Source organism: Pristiophorus japonicus, chromosome 11, assembly GCF_044704955.1.
Source record: "Pristiophorus japonicus isolate sPriJap1 chromosome 11, sPriJap1.hap1, whole genome shotgun sequence".
In the NCBI taxonomy this organism is placed as follows: Eukaryota; Metazoa; Chordata; class Chondrichthyes; family Pristiophoridae; genus Pristiophorus; species Pristiophorus japonicus.
This window is the reverse complement of record NC_091987.1, coordinates 107,850,120-107,869,660: the sequence shown is the minus strand read 5'-3', so window position 1 is coordinate 107,869,660 and position 19,541 is coordinate 107,850,120. Positions and strand designations below refer to the sequence as shown.

The 19,541-nt window shown below is 46.9% G+C and overlaps 1 protein-coding gene across 1 annotated transcript in view; it reads left to right on the top strand.

Moving 5' to 3' along the window:
- LOC139276218 (cell adhesion molecule DSCAM) overlaps nt 1–19,541 on the top strand; it is a 699,015-nt gene that overhangs the window by 586,491 nt on the left and 92,983 nt on the right. Inside the window, exons 23-25 of the mRNA XM_070893864.1 lie at nt 1,365–1,463; nt 2,999–3,187; nt 9,522–9,812. Of these exons, the coding sequence (XP_070749965.1) occupies nt 1,365–1,463; nt 2,999–3,187; nt 9,522–9,812 (579 nt within the window). The remainder of the gene's footprint in view (nt 1–1,364; nt 1,464–2,998; nt 3,188–9,521; nt 9,813–19,541) is intronic.

Genomic DNA, 19,541 nt, shown 5'->3' with positions numbered 1-19,541 from the left:
GAGTCCGGAGTTATTACATACAAGAGAGTGCACAGTCTCGATGCTTCTCTTGACAGGAAACCCACCAGCACTGTGGGGGTGCGGCCTTTCCACCAGGGTGCTTGTGGCCCTAGCTGCCCCGGGAGGGTTTCCCAGGCTCGGCCTCAGTGCAATGTTCTTGTCGGCCTGTTGCTGGTATTCCCGCCTGCCCCAGGGAGCCCACCCTGGGTGGAGGTGGGACACGGCTGGGGCCAGAGTATGCGAAGTGGAGGCACACTTCTTCTTTACAATAAATTAATCTGTGGGGTTTGGGATGGTCAACGGTCACAATAATGAGCAGGAGTGGGAGGGATTTCAACTATAAATCCCTTCTCATTGTGTTGTAGTTATCTTACTGCAATAGTAACCCAGAAATCGAGATTAATAATCCAGAGAACATGAGTTCAAATCCCATAACGGCAGTCTGAGAATTTGAATACAGTTTTTTTTTTAAATTCTGGAAATAGAATGCTGCCAGTATCAGTAAAAAGTGACCAGGAAGCTGTGGGATGGCATTAAAAGCTCAGCTGGTTCACTAATGCCTTTAGGAAAGGAGACCTGCCGTTCTTACCCGGTCTGGGCAAGACCCTCAACTCCTCTCAGCAGATGTCATCCCACCGCTTTGGGCTGACTTCCCGGGGAGTGACTCCAGACATGCAGCCCCAATGCTGGCGCTCCAGTGAGGTGGGCAGAAGAAGCGTCCGCTAACTCTGCCTCCATCCCATTTTCCCCCCCACCCCCCCTACCCTCCCAAGCCCAGTTTCTTTCCCAGTTGTCAACGGAGTGAAAACCTGGTGAATCTTGGTCACACCTGAATTTATGCTCCCCTCCCCCCCGCCCCTGCCCCCCTCCCTCCCACCCCACCACTTCCTGTTTTCCCTGCATCGCGCAAGTTCAGTGCTAAGTTATCATCCATTTTGCTCATAGAGATGTGAATATTGTGAAAGACTAGCATTTATAATCAGCAAGAGCCATGTCATTTGCAAACTTGTGAGGATCAAAAGTCCCATTGGCAATGTGCTCGGATTACATCACTGTGTGCGGTATTTTTTACCCAGGGTTAACGTACGCCTAAAAATGTAGCACGCACAGAAACCCAGTGCAAGCGTGTTATGTGTCCGTATATAAGGTTAATTGATAGGACTTCCTACCCTGTGTGGTTCTGCTTGCTTTTAAGAGTCATTTTGCTTCAAAATAGGTAATATAGTGAGATACTTGCCAGGTCCCTGTCTGTGGTCAATCAGCGGTATATTCGCCATCCATCCCACTGCCGATAGTTAAAGCTTAGCAAGGTGGATCCTTTTCGTGCTAAATCTAACCCTATTTTCACACTTTTCTGCCAACAGTCCCACCAGACCAGCCACGACTGACTGTGTCCAAAACAACCTCGAATTCCATTACTCTTTCCTGGATACCTGGAGACAATGGCGGGAGCTCCATTAGAGGTAAGGAAGTCCGTCAGATGTGCTGCAGGTCTGTAATGACCACAGCCTGCCTCCACCACGGAGCTTCTTCCATTAGTGCAATGCTGCTCACTAACTTATGTTGGTGGACCTTAGTCCCAACCGATATCTTGGCCAAAGGCCCCCTCCCTTCAACGCCGTGGCCCACACTGCCATGGAGTGATGGGCTACGGGTTTACGCCTATGAGTTGCACACCTTTGAGATCCTGATTTCACGCTATCACTGTCCACTAGAGCTCCAGCACTTCATCGCTAAAAGGAAAAAGACTTGAAAGGTTATTTTTTTCCTTTGTGTATCAAGTTATAGAAATTCTTTTGTGCATAGTTCTGGTGTCCATATTACAAAAAGGATATAGAGGCACTGGAGAAGGTTCAAAAAAGGCTTATACCCAAATTGAGAGGTTGTACCCATCAGGAAAGGTTGAACAGACTGGGGCTCTTTTCTCTAGAAAAGAGCAGGCCGAGGTTTGATCTAATAGAGGCCTTTAAAATTATGAAGGGGTTTGATAGGGTAGATGTAGAGAAGATGTTTCCACTTGTGGGAAGTCCAAAACTGGGAGCCATAAATACAAGATAGTTACCATTATATCCAAAAGAGAATTCAAGAGAAACTTCCTTAGCTCAGCGTGGTAAGATTTCTGTGGTGTGTTAAAGTTAAAGAAAAAACCAAGATGGCGCGCGTGGCCACAGCGCACCTCCCTTTTAAGGTTAGCCCTCCGACGGGTCACCGGCCCGGTTCGCAACCCATGGGGACGTGGCGCTACCATGTGCGCCACTGCGCTAACTCCCGCACAATTTTGCGGGGGGCAATAGCGCCTCCCCCCCAACTCTGCCCCCAGGTAAAAACACTTTTGTGCCCCATTAGCGCCCTGCGGAGGCGCTAAAGGGACATGCAGAAAAGGGGGAATTTTGGTCCCATAGAATGTACAGCACAGAAACGGGCCATTCAACCCAACTGGTCTATGCCAGCTTTAATGCTCCACACAAAGCTCCTCACACCACTCATTATCTGACCCTATCAGCATAACTTTTTATTCCTATCGCCCTCATGTGTTGATCTAGCTTGCCCTTAAATGCATCTATGTGCTTTGCCTTAACCACTCCGATGGGGAAGGACTCTATGATGGGCTGAATTTTAATCAACTCATCAAAATTGTTACTGCAGCCTCCAGTAATCTTGTGTGCCTGCTGGAATGTTGATTATCTCCAAACGAGTACATTTATAGTCATTTATGCAGACCCCTCTTGTTACCAGACCCAATTTCTCAACCAAGTTTATCAAGTGGAACTCCATTAAGTGTAATAGGATAGGGCAAAGGAACAATCTTGCATAATGAAGCTGGGACATACAAGAGTTAATTACCGTAACATTGCAACGGGATTGGGAAAGCTTTGGCCATTTTTTTTACATTAGTCCTTGGATTCAGCGATGGATCTGTTGATCAATGCAATTGCCTTTTTCATTTCTCACAAGCAAGCCTCTTGATTTACTGATCGTGTGATGTCTTCTCCCGAAGGTTACATCCTGCAGTACTCGGAGGACAACAGTGAGCAGTGGGGCAACTTTCCCATCAGCCCCAGTGAGCGCTCTTACCGCCTGGAGAACCTGAAATGCGGGACGTGGTATAAGTTCACCTTGACGGCACAGAATGGTGTGGGGCCTGGCCGCATCAGTGAAATCATTGAGGCGAAAACCCACGGCAAAGGTACTTGACCATTTCCGGCAATGGGGAAAAATCTATTCCTCGTCAACGGTCAGTCTTATTGCTTGTTAAAGCAAGGTGTCGCTCTTCCTCTGGCCTAACAGTAAAAACAGTCTGCGCTCCTCCAATTCTGTATTCTCGTGTATCCCCGACTTTGATCGCTCCGCCATTGGCGGCTGTGCCTTCAGCTGCCTGGGCCCTAAGCTCTGGGATTCCCTCCCGAAACCTCTCGCGCCTCTCTCTCTCTTCCTTTAAGACGCTCCTTAAAACCTACCTCTTTGGCCAAGCTTTTGGCCAGCTGTCCTAATATTTGGCTCAGTGTCAAATTTCATTTGATAATCGCTCCTGTGAAGCGCCGTTGGGATATTTTAACTATGTTAAAAGGTGCGATATAAATGTAAGTTGTTGTTGCCTCTGGAGGGGGAACAAATAATTCAGGATTTCCTGCTCTTGATCGCCCTGCTAGTGAGTGGACAATGCTGGCCTTGGCTGACACCCTCTGCTATCAAATAGCCTCCTGAGACTCCATGGGCTGGATTTTCCGGTCCTTTGCGCTTCGGGTTTCGCCCCGGAGCGGCGTGAACGGCGACTTTCAGGTCTCCTGCGCCCCTTCGTGATCCTCTGGTCCGTTTTTGCGGCAGCGCTGAGCAGCACCGCCCGGAAGAGCTGTGCCTGGTGTGCAACGCCCCCCGGTTGCCACACCAGCAGTAGTTTGGCCACTTGCCCGATCCGTCCGCCCGGAAGTGCGCCCGCCCGCAATGACCGCCTGAGAAATCAGAGCGGTCCAGCTTAGCCGGCAGCGGTGAGGAAGGTAAAGTACTCCGAAGGTAAGTGCGAGTGTTTGCTCTTTTAATGGTTTCAGCGATTTGTGTTGTAGTGGCGTGGGCAATGTTTTGGGAATGTTTTAGGATTTTTTAAGGGTCCCCCCCACCCCTCCCCTCACCGAGGCCTCCCTTGGAGCACACACGGCCCGGCATTTTAGTTCACGAGTTTCCCATTTTTGCGCTTCGAAAGTTGTACAACGCCTCCCTTCGCGCTGCGTCCCTGACACAGCGTCCAGAGGATGAAAATTCCTCACCAAAGCGCAGACTATTCCCGTCCCGCCTCTGCCCCCGCCTCCGTTTTCGTCCTGAAAACAGAAATGCTTAAAATCCAGCCCATGGGCTACAGTCACGCATGAAGAACGGTATCGGAGGCACTCGGGCTGGCAGCCCAGCAGGAGTCAGTGCTGTGAGGAAAGGAAGGGTTTGAAAGGGGAACAGAGTTATCACAAAGTGCAGAACCGCACTGCAGAGAAACCAAATCGCTCGGTTGTATCACATTTCACTCGCTCGCTCGCTCGAGGGTGTGTGCAGCTTAAACACACAAAGGATGGCAGTGAGGAGGTAAATTGGTTACTCCTTTTACTCGCGACTTAATTTTTGACCACAGCATTTCACCTTCAAGCTGCACTTGAGTTGCTATGGTTACTAAAATGTACAGTTGTGCAGATCAAAAGACTTTACAACAGCCCATGAAAGATTCCCAGAAAATGTATTTTAACGTTATCCGTGCTGCAGCAGCGGGTTGTTTTTTCCCCTCCCCATTATTGAATTACGCTCCTGCAAACGATTGGAGTCACAAATTAGTCACCAGTTTATCAAGAGGTAGGGACCTGGGGGTTTTCCCAGGCTGAAAGTTCCCCCAGCCTCAGCAGTCTGAGGCCTTATGGATACTTGGTGGCCAGTATGCCCAGTGAAAGCTTTACCGGTGTATCTGGAGACCACCTTTGGCCCTCATGGCCAAGGACTCCCCCAAAAAAGTAAGTGTTTAAGTACTTTTTTGGCCCTGTTATAATCATCCATCATAGGCAGCCCCTCGTATCGAGGATGACTTGCTTCCACGCTGAAAAGGGATGAGTTCACAGGTGTTTCAATGAAGGACCTAATATTCCAGATCCCGAACTACATTCTGAAGGGTGGAAGATGCCTGTGCATGGATTTTTTTAACGTGTGGTGACCGTTGCACACCAGCCACCACACGGACTTGACAGAACTAGGTCTTGGTCCAGTGGCAAGGATTAACCAGGACGACTGGAGACCAGCTCTGCTGCATCGACCTAGTGTGCACACATATCGCAGTGTGGGCTGGCCCATGCTGCCCCTGGGCGCTCACCTCTTCTGGGTCCCGAACCCCATTATAAAGGGAGCTGATGGAGGCATGTTTCTTGTGGGGAGGGCCAGCACCCCCCCTGGACCCGTCAGTCGTCACCACAGTTTCCGGCTTCACGTTGGAAGGTGGGAGGCCCAAGGTACAGCCTAGGTGTAGGGTTGCCAAACATCCAGGATTGCCCCGGAGTCTCCAGGAATTATCTCCAGGACACTGCTGTGAACAACCCAAGAGAAAAATCGCAAAACAAATTGTGGTTTTATTAAATATTTCTTCAAACACTTTTGTTTATGGGTTATAAAAATATTGCACATGGGGTGCAAAAAATGCTGTTTGATCGACAGTCCAGAATCATTTAGTCGGGCGTTGAGGTGTCTATTCACTTTACCAATTGGCATAGGAAGGCGGGGCACCACGATGACAGACATGTCAGGCGACCAATGGCGGGAGTGTGGGGGGGTTGGGGGGGGTGTGGGGCAGGAGGTCACGTGATGGAACCTCCAGGAATATGACCAAGTAGAGTTGGCAACCCAGCATTGTCGTGGGCACCTGGCTGAGCTGTCCAAATGAAAGGCCCTTTGCTCAATCATACTAACATTTCCTAAACTCCCAGACAGGCACGTCTGCGCATTTTCAATATTATTCAAAATCCTGCTGCAGTCATTCAACATGGGGCTACTTGCTCTTTGATTTTATTCCTTCCCTTTTTCTGGAAAAACACTTGCTGCATCCTATTGGTGAAATGGTCTAAAAATTATATAGACTTATATAATTATTAGACTTCATACTTCAAAGGAGTTATTTCCTGATGTTTGTCTCTGACCTTGGAGTGAAGCCATCATTTGACATGCACTTACAGTTACTCTCTAATTGACCTCTGGTTGTGCCTAAGAGGAATTGCCCTCTAATTGCCCTGAGGATCTGCCTATTTACAGTAATCAGATCTTACGGCCTGAAAGGACATGTCATCATCGGCAGTCCCTCGAAATCGAGGAAGACTTGCTTCCACTCTAAAAGTGAGTTCTCAGGTGACTGTACAGTCCAATACGGGAATTACAGTCTCTGTCACAGGTGGGACAGACAATGGTTGAAGGAAAGGGTGGGTGGGGAGTCTGGTTTGCCGCATGCTCCTTCCACTGTCTGCGCTTGTTTTCTGCATGCTCTCGGCGACGAGACTCGAAGTGTTCAGCGCCCTCTCGGATGCTCTTCCTCCACTTAGGGCGGTCTCGGGCCAGGGATTCCCAGGTGTCGATGGGGATGTTGCACTTTATCAAGGAGGCTTTGAGGGTGTCCTTGACATGTAGCTCCACGTGAATAGTGCATTGTGCGGTGAATCATGTAACACATCTGTCCTTATAAAGCAGCACATCATTTTAACTTACTGCCAGTAAGTCCACAGATATGGGAAATAATACTTCTTGAGAGGCTATTACCGTTTAAAATAAATGATTACAATGGCTTATTTTGCTGTGGCACAGATCGCCACAGCTGACTATTCCCCTGAACTCCAGGGTACAGCAGCATAGTGGGTACGTCACTGGGCTAGTAATCCAGAGGCCTGGACTAATAATCATGGTAATCACTAACACCAGAGTTTGAATTAATTTTTTTAAAAGCTGTTATCGGTAATGGTGACCATGAAAACCCAACCGGTTCACTGATGCCCTTTGAAGAAGCCATCCTTACCTGGTCTGGCCTACATGTGACTCCAGTACCATGCCAATGTGGTTGATTCTTAACTGCCCTCTGAGGTGGCCCAGAATGGCCTGGAAGAGCCTAGAGATGGGCAATAAATGCTGGCCTTGCCAGCACTGCCTACATCCTGAGAATGAATATTTTTAAAGAAGGTAGGTATCAGTTTGCGCTGTGAACTGTCACAAGTGATGGCCTCCAGACTCCGAGGGAGGGAGAGTTCTCGTGGTGGGCTTTGATCCACAAGGACTGAGCTGATACTGCGACAGTCTCTCACTTGTTCACCTCAAATATCCACTCATGAGAGTTGACCTTCAAGACTTTGTTCCTCAGGCTGTCTTTGAACTGAAATCTTGGAGATGAAAGGCATCAACTTCAGTTTCAGTTGATTCCACAGAAGTGGACATCTTTATAAGATGCAATTCTCCCGGATCAGTGAGGTGGAAACTGAAAACCATGTGTCTATTTGAAAGGAAGATTCACTCTAATTACTGATGAACCCTTTCTTGAATGCTTGACCCTTTTGTAACATATGACAGCACAGCAGCATGTATATGAACAATTGAACAATTCACTGCTACTTGATATACTGTGCTCTCCATAGCAGTGAGTTTCCATGTATCTGCTTATGTACAAATGGACTTGAGAGCTGATTCATGATGGAATCCCAGAGTTCAAGTGCTCTGTAATTAATATTAAGTAAGTCTATATTAATGACTTGGATGAAGGGACTGAATGTAATGTAGCCATGTTTGCTGATGATACTAAGATGGGTGGGAAAGCAAAGAATTGTGAGGAGGACACAAAAAAAATCTGCAAAGGGATATAGACAGGATAAGTGAGTGGGCAAAAATTTGGCAGATGGAGTATAATGTGGGAAAATGTGAGGTTATCCACTTTGGCATAAATAATAGAAAAGCAAATTATAATTTAAATGGAGAAAAATTGCAAAGTGCTGCAGTACAGAGGGACCTGGGGGTCCTTGTTTTTGAAACACAAAAAGTTAGTATGCAGGTGCAGTAAGTAATCAGGAAGGCAAATGGAATGTTAGCCTTTATTGCAAGGGGGGGGGGGGGATAGATTATAAAAGCAGAGAAGTCCTGCTACAACTGTACAGGGTATTGGTGAGGCTACACCTGGAGTACTCCGTACTGTTTTGGTCTCCGTATTTAAGGAAGGATATATTTATATTGGAGGTTGTTCAGAGAAGGCTCACTAGATTGATTCTGGAGATGAGGGGGGTTGACTTATGAAGATAGGTTGAGTAGGTTGGGCCTATACTCATTGGAATTCAGAAGAATGAGAAGTGATCTTATCGAAACATAAGATAATGAGGGGGCTTGACAAGGTGAATGCAGAAAGGATATTTCCACTCATAGGGGAAACTAAAACTAGGGGACATAGTCTTAGAATAAGGGGCCGCCCATTTAAAACTGAGATGAGGATAAATGTATTCTCAGAGGGTTGTAAATCTATGGAATTCTCTGCCCCAGAGAGCTGTGGAGGCTGGGTCATTGAATATATTTTAGGCGGAGATAGACAGATTTCTGAGCGATAAGGGAGTAAGAGGTTATGGGGAGCGAGCAGGGAAGTGGAGCTGAGTCCATGATCAGATCAGCCATGATCGTATTGAATGGCGGAGCAGGCTCGAGGGGCTCCTATTTCTTATTTTCTTCTGTAAAGGAAGGAAAATTATTAGTGGTGAAAAAAATGGTTAGAAAAAAGCTGTAGGTACAACAGTCTAAAATCCAGCAACCTCGAGACCGAGACTGTGCCGGTTTTCAGATTTTGGACTTCGCTGCTGGTGCTCCTCATCACTCGCCGATTCTCTCTGCCCATGGCCCCCCGGCACTGCGTTTTTTACCATTTTTTACCGGTTTCTTCGTCCCTCAATGCCCGATGTCGCCATCTTGGCCCTCTCAAAAATGTCCGGTTTTCGGACAATTCCGGTTTTCAGACAGCAAGATTCTGGACATTGTACCCATATTAACATTGATTATGAGACATTGTTCCTCTTTGCAACTGTGGCTCAGTGGGTAACACAGTCACCTCTGAGTCAGAAGGTTGTGGGTTCAAGTCCCGCCCCCAGAGACTACAGCACATAAATCTAAGCTGACACTCCAGTGCAGTGCTGGGGGGGAGTGCTGCACTGTCAGAGGTGACGTCTTTCTGATGAGTCATTAAACTGAAGCCCCACCTGCCCTCTGAGGTGGATGTAAAAGATCCTACGGCACTATTTGGAAGAAGAACAGGGGAGTTATCCCCGGTATACTGCCCAATATTTAATCCTCAATCAACATAACAAAAACAGATTAACTGGTCATTATCACATTGCTGTTTGTGGGAGCGTGCTGTGCGCAAATTGGCTGCCGCGTTTCCCACATTACAACAGTGACGACACTCCAAAAGTGCTTCATTGGCTGTAAAGCGCTTTGAGACGTCCGGCTGTCGTGTGACAGGCGCTATATAAATGCAAGTCTTCCTTTCTTTCTTGCAGAGCCACAGTTTGCCAAGGAACAGGACCTGTTTTCCAGCATCAACACCACAAGGATCAGGCTGAACCTCATGGGCTGGATTGATGGCGGCTGCCCGATCACCTTGTTCACTCTGGAGTACCGGCCTTTTGGGACCACGGCCTGGACCACGGCCCAGCGGACAACCCTGTCCAAGTCCTACATCCTGTACGACCTGCAGGAAGCCATGTGGTACGAGCTGCAAATGAGGGTGTGCAACAGCGCAGGCTGCGCGGAGAAGCAGACGGAATTTGCGACTCTCAACTACGATGGGAGTAAGTACCTTGAGGCGGGCGCGGACGACCTTGAGGGGCTGGCTTTTCGGACCGAGGGTGGGCACGTTGAATCTCGAATGCCGCTGCGGACAGCAATGAGAATGGACCGTTCAAGGCGTATGTTGTAAAAGTTCATGTGACGGACCTGTGGTTGGATAACAAATTGTGCTTTGCTGTCCTTTCGGGCGACTCACCCCTCCCACTACCCACAGTAAAATGATAGAATGTTGGTTATACCCTAGGTGTCCCACTTCAAGGCACAAATAAGTGCTCCTGAAAGAGTTAGAGATATTTTAAAGATGAAAATAATAGGAGCTCAGTCCACCTTTACGGAGTCCCGTTCCTTTCACTGGGAATCTAACCCCAGATATATCGCGCTGTTTTGTGAATTGAAGCCTGTTTTACAACACACAACGACACTGATCCCAATCAGTATTTGCCATTTTTTTTTTGATACTGCGTTTAGGCACCATGTTCCCATTGAAGAATTGACGCTTTTTTGCCCATCTCTAGTCACTGAGTGGCCTTCCAAGCCACTTCCGAGGGCAGTTAAGAGTCAAGCACGTTGGTGTTGGGCTGGACATACGTCCAGATCGGATGTACATGGTAACTTTTACCTGATGCCTGAAAGATGGTCAGCAGCATGAGGGTGGCTCTGTAACAAGGAGAGGGTCCACTCAGAGGTGAAATGTGAAGTTATTGAAGCAGGCCTCCGCTGAACTGGCCATTGGATGGTGGGGAGACCCCGCAGTTAGTACTCTGTTGAGGCCATAAAGAACCTTGTGCACATTTTGTGTGCAACCTTCCAGAGTGCCTCATGCTGAGAGTCAGGCCTGAGCGCTTCAGGTACGGAGTAGCTTTATACCTCCGCACCCTGTAATACCCACCCTCAGACCCCAAAGTTCTACTATTATTAAGTAAAAATGCTTTAAGTATGATTTTCAAAAGCCATTATTTTGTAGTAAAACTTAGAACTGCCTCAAGTTCTTATGCCACCAACATTGGGAGACTGTAACATCTGATTGTTTCTGACAAGCTCCAGTCCCTCCTAATTGATACTTGCCGCATTTATCACTAAAGTCAATTGGCAACAATGTAGAGTGTTCGTTTTCCACTCTACTTTGACTCATAAACCTCGGGTATTACAGGAAGGACTCCACGTAACGCAAAGTTTAGGCTTAAACCCAACTGTTAGTTTATTGCATAAAAAACAACTAAAAATTACAGAACAAGACTTCTGAGAGAATTGACCGAAGACATACAATCACCCATCCAGCCAATTGCTGCTGTTGTCGATTGTATGCTCGTGGTCGTTGTTCTTTTGACCCGCTGTTCCTCTCCGATGTTCCCTCCTTCTCTTTTGCTGTCGATCTGTTGTTCTCAGCTCTTACTTATACAGGCAACTCTCGATTATCCGCACATGGATGCAACGGGAAACCGTTGTAATGGCATTTAAAATTCCGTGAGTGTGCGCGCTGCTGCAGCCGCTGTCTCTCGCGGCCGCCGCTGACATCGGAGTCCTTTCGGCTCGAGAAGGCAGCGTGCTCCGGAACCCCGGAGCTAGACATCTCCTCCTCGAGGCCACCTGCATGCATGCTGGGAATGTCCATACTTAACTGCCTTGTTACTGTTTGTAGCTGATTGCACAGTATTTATTCATTGACGTTTTAACTTTATAATGTTAACTCACCCTAACGGAGAAATCGTTTACCCGGCATAGCCCAATCCCCGAGGGACCCGGATAATCGAGAGTTGCCTGTATATCCATTTGATGACTACATCTCCTTCTGGGCTGCTTTTCAGTTAATGGGTCTGGATGAGTCTCGATGGCTGTGATGATGAGTCTGGATCTGTTTGGATGGCCACAATTCACACACGGAATCGTCAGGGCAAAAGATAACTCCTTATCTTTTGTGCCCCATTAACCAAAAATGCATGCCTTGTGGGATCCTTTGTTGTCCTAGGTTTTCGCAGACTTGCAGTCTCCATAGGGAGCTGGTTTTTCCCCTCCGGCCAATTAATCCATGGGCTCCTCTGCTTGTATCAAACCCTTTGACTCAATGTTTAATCGGGTCTCGCTCCTGACTGCAGAAATTGCATTAATCAGTGATGTGAGACCATCTGCCCCAGTCTGGCACCCTTTTTCCAGTCCATAGTCCCAAAGATTTCTTTTAGACCATTTTAGTCCGTGGGCTCTTGCTGTGCCTCGATCGTGAAACTGTGTAACCTTACAACAAACAGGAAAAGGTTTGCGAGCCAATGACGTGCTGGTTATTGTGCACCCATTTCAATTCATCAAATGCAGCTTTGTGTTCTCGACTATAGATAAGGGGGCGAAATTTTCCCTTTTTAAAGTCTCTTTTGCACCTGCGGGGGGCGTTTTCACTCGGGGGAGGGGAGTGCTACCACCTCCTGGGAAATTGCCCCAGAAGTTTGGGGGGTGCGCTGTCCCGGCAGCGCAGTGTCCCGCGATTAGAGCCCCGAGCCGGCGCGCAACTGTCGATGACGTTATTGCCGTGCGCGCCGACCTCTCACCGCCCCGCGCCGGCTCCTTAACGCCCCACGGGAGAAATTGCCTCACGGGCCTCGAAGTTGGCGGACATCCACCTCCGGGGCGTCCCTTAAAGGGGAGGGCTTTAACACCCTGGGCCACCATCTTTATCTGTTGTCCGACTCTCGGGTCGGCCTGACAATGGCGACCCTCGTGTTGACCGGGCCCACCATCCTGCTGCCTGCCACTCCACCTTGGGTGTTAGGCTGCTGGCCCAGTCGATCGTGTCCCTTGGGGCCCAGTGGCTGGTCACTAACGGGCCTGCAGAGTGCACAGAGGCCCTCCCCTTCCATTAAAGGGGAGGGGCAATGTAGGGCATCAGCACCACGCGGAGTATCCGTGTAACGCTGGCCTGCTCCGTGCAGCATTGGGTTCAGTGCCACGCTCTCGCCCCGGGAGCGCCCCTCAACGGAAGCAGTGCACCGGAGACAGCGCTCCCCTTCCTTTGTGGGGCACACAGCCCAATCCCATGTCAGGGGGTGGGAAGTCCCTGCCTCGATAAGGTTACCGCCCCAATCGGGGCGAGGGGCAATTTCTAGCACAAGGCATCACTCCAAATACACCCCCCCCCGCCCCCGCCGTTCAAAATAAAATAAACCTTTAAATTCATTAACCGATACCGAAAAATCTCCATCAATTGTAAAGTCCAACAGTTCCAGTAGTGACTATTGTCACTGATAAATAAAATTGTTGTCATGTGATCTTTGCCCATAGGGAACCAGAGTAGCCCATTCAGCCCCTCGAGTCATTCAATTAGATCACGGCTGATCCGTACCCCAACCCCATTTTCCCAGCTTTGCTCCATATTCCTTGATCCCCTTACCTAATAAAAATCTGTTGACCTCAGGAAATGCTGGCCATCTCACTCAGTGTGGGTGGTGGGACTTGTTACATCATACTGTTCCTGAGAGGCCTAGTCACTGCCTGTCATGGTGTTGGTTCACTGGTGTGTTGCTGCCGCCCATGGTCTTTCATTCTACTGTCTCTATTGCAGTTGTGATTTATTTATTGTCGACTCACTGCACAGTTCCACTTCTACTTGAGAGTGCAAATTATGAAATATCTCCACAAAGAGATATTTTATATATTTTTCACCTCTCTCCAGTTCTCCTAAAGACATTTCCATCTTCTTCTCTTACATTGTATAATCTGATTGACACTTGCCATTGTACCTATGCTGACATAATTTCCCTTTTGCTGCCAGCCATATTGTGACAATGTCCCTTTCTTTAAACATAATCAGCTCATTAGAACCTGTCTTCCCTTTTACGCCATTTACATAATCGAAAACGAGCTTGGAAAATCTCCCTGGTGTCATTTATCCTTCAACCAACATAATTAAAGCAGATTATCTGGTCTAATTGAATGGCTCAAGGGGTTGACTGGCCTACTCCTGTTCCTATGTTCCTACCCTAGTGGAATGACAACATAACACCAATTTTATTTATCAGTGAGTTTGTCACAATACTGTCAGATGTGGCTCAGTGGGTCGCACACTCGCCTCGCAGTCAGATGGTGTGGGTTCAAGTCCCACCCCAGAGAATTGAGCACAAAAAGTAATCTAGTGTCACTCCATTGCAGTGCTGAGGGAGCGCTGCACTGTTAGAGGTGCCGTCTTGCGGATGAGACGTTAAACCGACACCCCGTTTGCTCTCTCAGATGGACTTTAAAAGATCCCATGGCATTATTTCGAAGAAGAATAGGGGAGTTATCCCCGGTGTCCCAGCCAATATTTATCCCTCAATCAACATAACAAACACAGCTTATCTGGACATTATCACATTGCTGTTTGTGGGAGCTTGCTGTGCGCAAATTGGCTGCCACGTTTCCCACATTACAACAGCGACTACACTCCAAAAGTACTTTATTAGCTATAAAGCACTTTGGAATGTCCAATGGACGTGAAAGGCGCTATATAAATGCAAGTCTTTCTTTTTAATATATGGAACTGTTGGACATAACAATTGATACAGATTTTCTTTTGTTGCCTTGAATGTAAAGCTTTATTTTATTTTATTTTATTTTGAGCAGTGAGGTGTATTGACATCGGTGTAACTCCTTATCTATAGTTGAGTACAGAGAGCTCAGTGTTTATGTAATTAGCTGTGATGAATTGAAAATGGCTGTGCAATAAACTGCATGTCACTAGTTTGTTACCCACTGGGCATTTTCACACTGCTGTTTGTGGCAGCTTGCTGTGCACAAAGTGGCTGCCCCATAGCCTACATTACAACAGTGATCAGACTATACAACGTACTTCATCGGCTGTAAAGCGCTTTGGGACGTAGTGAAGTTGTTAATGACCCTATATATTATATCCAAGTCTATTCGTCTTTCTTCTCACTCTGTGGTGTGACTCTCAGCCCAGGGAGACACAGCCATCACTTAATCCCGTCTTTTAAAAAATACATAAGATTGGAGGATAAAATACCCCAAAGAATTTTTTTTAATGAAATCAAGATTGACTCTATAACTCAATTGCTTTTTTATCACCATCCTGCTGTCTCGTATTTCACTCCAATTTATAGGTTCCCTGCTGCAGCGGATAAAATGTTTCTCCAACAGGCCCCGTCCAATCTATAGTTAATCAGTGGCACATATTGAGCAGACAGTATTAGAGTTATTTCACTGTTGCACAGCTTGGTGACTGAAAAATCTCCTCACACCCAGCCATACTAGCCCAGATATCCGAGAGGTCCAAATCTGGTCACCATTCATTAACCCCTCGCCCCCCACATCCCATATCCTGGGCAAAGGATCATTAATCTAAAGGGGTTGGGCACCCGTGCTATATACAGCACTCCCTGTCCCTGGGTGTTTGACCTGTGGGGCGGGGGGGGGGGGGGGGGGGGGGTGAAATGGTCATTTCAGATGGGCATTTTACCACACCGTTGTCAATGCCAGCTCTTCCAACAGAAGGTTGACATTTTCTTCGCTGAAATAACGCCGGTGTCGCTATGACTACTTTCCTAACGGCAGTCAATCGCTCCGCAAATCACCAGCCATTGGGGTCCCACTTACATAAGAACATAAGAAATAGGAGCAGGAGAAGGCTATATGGCCCCTCAAGCCTGCTCCGCCCTTTAATACGATTATGGCTGATCTGATCATGGACTCAGGTCCACTTCCCTGCCCGCTCCCCATAACCCCTTAGCCCCTTATCGTTTAAGAAACTGTCTATTTCTATCTTAAATTTATTCAATGTCCCAGCTTCCACAGCTCTCTGAGGCAGTGAATTCCACAGATTTTCTCTGAGGGAAGAAATTTCTCCTCATCTTTGTTTTAAATGGGCGGCCCCTTATTCTAAGATCATGCCCCCTAGTTCTAGTCTCCCCTATCAGTGGAAACATCCTCCCTGCATCCACCTTGTCAAGCCCCCTCATAATCTTATATGTTTCGATAAGATCAGCTCTCATTCTTCTGAACTCCAATGAGTAGAGGCCCAACCTACTCAACCTTTCCTCATAAGTCAACCCCCTCATCTCTGGAATCAACCTTGTGAATCTTCTCGGAACTGCCACCAAAGCAATTATATCCTTTCGTAAATATGGAAACCAAAACTGCACACAGTATTCCAGGTGTGGCTTCACCAATACCCTGTATAACTGAAGCAAGACTTCCCTGCTTTTATACTCCATCTCCTTTGCAATTAAGGCCAAGATTCCATTGGCCTTCCTGATCACTTGCTGTACCTGCATACCATCCTTTTGTGTTTCATGCACAAGTACTTAAGGAGGTGGCCTTGGAAATAGTGGATGCGTTGACAGTCATTTTCCAACATTCCATTGACTCTGGATCAGTTCCTATGGAGTGGAGTGTAGCCAATGTAACCCCACTTTTTAAAAAAGGAGGGAGAGAGAAAACAGGGAATTATAGACCAGTCAGCCTGACATCGGTAGTGGGTAAAATGATGGAATCAATTATTAAGGATGTCATAGCAGTGCATTTGGAAAGAGGTGATATGATAGGTCCAAGTCAGCATGGATTTCATGCTTGACAAATCTTCTGGAATTTTTTGAGGATGTTTCCAGTAGAGTGGATAAGGGAGAACCAGTTGATGTGGTATATTTGGACTTTCAGAAGGCGTTCGACAAGGTCCCACACAAGAGATTGATGTGCAAAGTTAGAGCACATGGGATTGGGGGTAGTGTACTGACATGGATTGAGAACTGGTTGTCAGACAGGAAGCAAAGAGTAGGAGTAAATGGGTACTTTTCAGAATGGCAGGCAGTGACGAGTGGGGTACCGCAAGGTTCTGTGCTGGGGCCCCAGCTGTTTACACTGTACATTAACGATTTAGACGAGGGGATTAAATGTAGTATCTCCAAATTTGCGGATGACACTAAGTTGGGTGGCAGTGTGAGCTGCGAGGAGGATGCTGTGAGGCTGCAGAGCGACTTGGATAGGTTAGGTGAGTGGGCAAATGCATGGCAGATGAAGTATAATGTGGATAAATGTGAGGTTATCCACTTTGGTGGTAAAAACAGAGAGACAAACTATTATCTGAATGGTGACAGATTAGGAAAAGGGGAGGTGCAAAGAGACCTGGGTGTCATGGTACATCAGTCATTGAAGGTTGGCATGCAGGTGCAGCAGGCGGTTAAGAAAGCAAATGGCATGTTGGCCTTCATAGCAAGGGGATTTGAGTACAGGGGCAGGGAGGTGTTGCTACAGTTGTACAGGGCATTGGTGAGGCCACACCTGGAGTATTGTGTACAGTTTTGGTCTCCTAACCTGAGGAAGGACATTCTTGCTATTGAGGGAGTGCAGCGAAGGTTCACCAGACTGATTCCCGGGATGGCGGGACTGACCTATCAAGAAAGACTGGATCAACTGGGCTTGTATTCACTGGAGTTCAGAAGAATGAGAGGGGACCTCATAGAAACATTTAAAATTCTGACGGGGTTAGACAGGTTAGATGTAGGAAGAATGTTCCCAATGTTGGGGAAGTCCAGAACCAGAGGTCACAGTCTAAGGATAAGGGGTAAGCCATTTAGGACCGAGATGCGGAGGAACTTCTTCACCCAGAGAGTGGTGAACCTGTGGAATTCTCTACCACAGAAAGTTGTTGAGGCCAATTCACTAAATATATTCAAAAAGGAGTTAGATGAGGTTCTTACTACTAGGGGGATCAAGGGGTATGGCGAGAAAGCAGGAATGGGGTACTGAAGTTGAATGTTCAGCCATGAACTCATTGAATGGCGGTGCAGGCTAGAAGGGCCGAATGGCCTACTCCTGCACCTATTTTCTATGTTTCTATGTTTCTAAGTACCCCTAGGTCCCGCTGTACTGCAGCACTTTGCAATCTTTCTCCATTTAAATAATAACTTACTCTTTGATTTTTCCTGCCAAAGTGCATGACCTGACACTTTCCAACATTATACTCCATCTGCCAAATTTTTGCCCACTCACTGAGCCTGTCTATGTCCTTTTGCAGATGTTTTGTGTTCTCCTCACACATTGCTTTTCCTCCCATCTTTGTATCGTCGGCAAACTTGGCTACGTTACACTCAGTCCCTTCTTCCAAGTCATTAATATAGATTGTAAAAATTTGGGGTCCCAGCACTGATCCCTGCGGAACCCAACTGGTTACTGATTGCTAACCCGAGAATGAACCATTTATCCCTACTCTCTGTTTTCTGTTCATTAGCCAATCCTCTATCCATGCTAATATATTACCCCCAACCCCGTGAACTTTTATCTTGTGCAGTAACCTTTTATGTGGCACCTTGTCAAATGCCTTCTGGAAGTCCAAATACACCACATCCACTGGTTCCCCTTTATCCACCCTGTTCGTTACATCTTCAAAGAATTCTAGAAAATTTGTCAAACATGACTTCCCCTTCATAAATCCATGCTGACTCTGCCTGACTGAATTATGCTTTTCCAAATGTCCTGCTACTGCTTCTTTAATAATGAACTCCAACATCTTTCCAACCACAGATGTTAGGCTAACTGGTCTATAGTTTCCTGCTTTTTGTCTGCCTCCTTTTTTAAATAGGTGCGTTACATTTGCAGTTTTCCAATCTGCTGGGACCTCCTCAGAATCCAGGGAATTTTGGTAAATTGCAACCAATGCATCCATTATCCCTGCCACTACTTCTCTTAAGACCCTAGGATGTAAGCCATCAGGTCCAGGGGATTTATCCGCCTTTAGTCCCATTATCTTACTGAGTACCACCTCCTTAGTGATTGTGATTGTGTTAAGTTCCTCCCCCCCATAGCCCCTTGACTATCCACTGTTGGAATATTGTTTGTGTCCTCTACCGTAAAGACTAATACAAAATATTTGTTCGGAGTTTCTGCCATCTCCATGTCCCCCATTACTAATTCCCTGGTCTCGTCCTCTAAGGGACCAACATTTACTCTAGCCACTCTTTTCCTTTTTATATACCTATAGAAACTCTTGCTATCTGTTTTTATATTTCGTGCTAGTTTACTTTCATAGTCTATTTTCCCATTCTTAATCATTTTTTTAGTTATTCTTTGTTGGCTTTTAAACACTTCCCAATCTTCTATCCTCTGACTAGTTTTGGCCACTTTGTATGCCTTTGCTTTTAATTGGATACAGACCTTTATTTCTTTAGTTAGTCACGGCTATCTTTTCTCTTACGCCTTTTCCTCCTCACTGGATATATTTTTTTCTTGAGAGTTGTGAAATATCTCCTTAAATGTAAACCACTGTTCATCAACCGTCCTACACTTTAATCTATTTTCCCAGTTCATTTTAGCCAACTCAGCCCTCATACCTTCATAGTGCATGTGATTTACGGATTAAGCCGGCACAATGTGGATGGTGCCCGCCATTGTCTGCAAGAAAGGCGGAACTAGCAGGAGTTTCTGGCGGGCACTATCACTCTGCCAGTCCCACCACTTACAGCGACATCAGGATGGACGAAGAGCCCACCCTCCCGCCCCTTCAGAACATTTACTCATGGGGAGAAAGGGGAAGAGACCTGGCATAATGGAGTCCTACCCCAATTCCATCCCCCTTTCCCCACTCCCCACTCCAGTGTACACTCCTGTACCACCCTTCCAGACCCAAGAATTTTAAGGCCTCTGTCTCACTTAACAGAAAAGACATAATTGCACTTATTCAGGCCTTATCACATCTCTAAGAAATGTCTCAAAGCATTTAACAGAAATTGGTCTGGGCTGGGTTTGGGGCCCAAACTTGA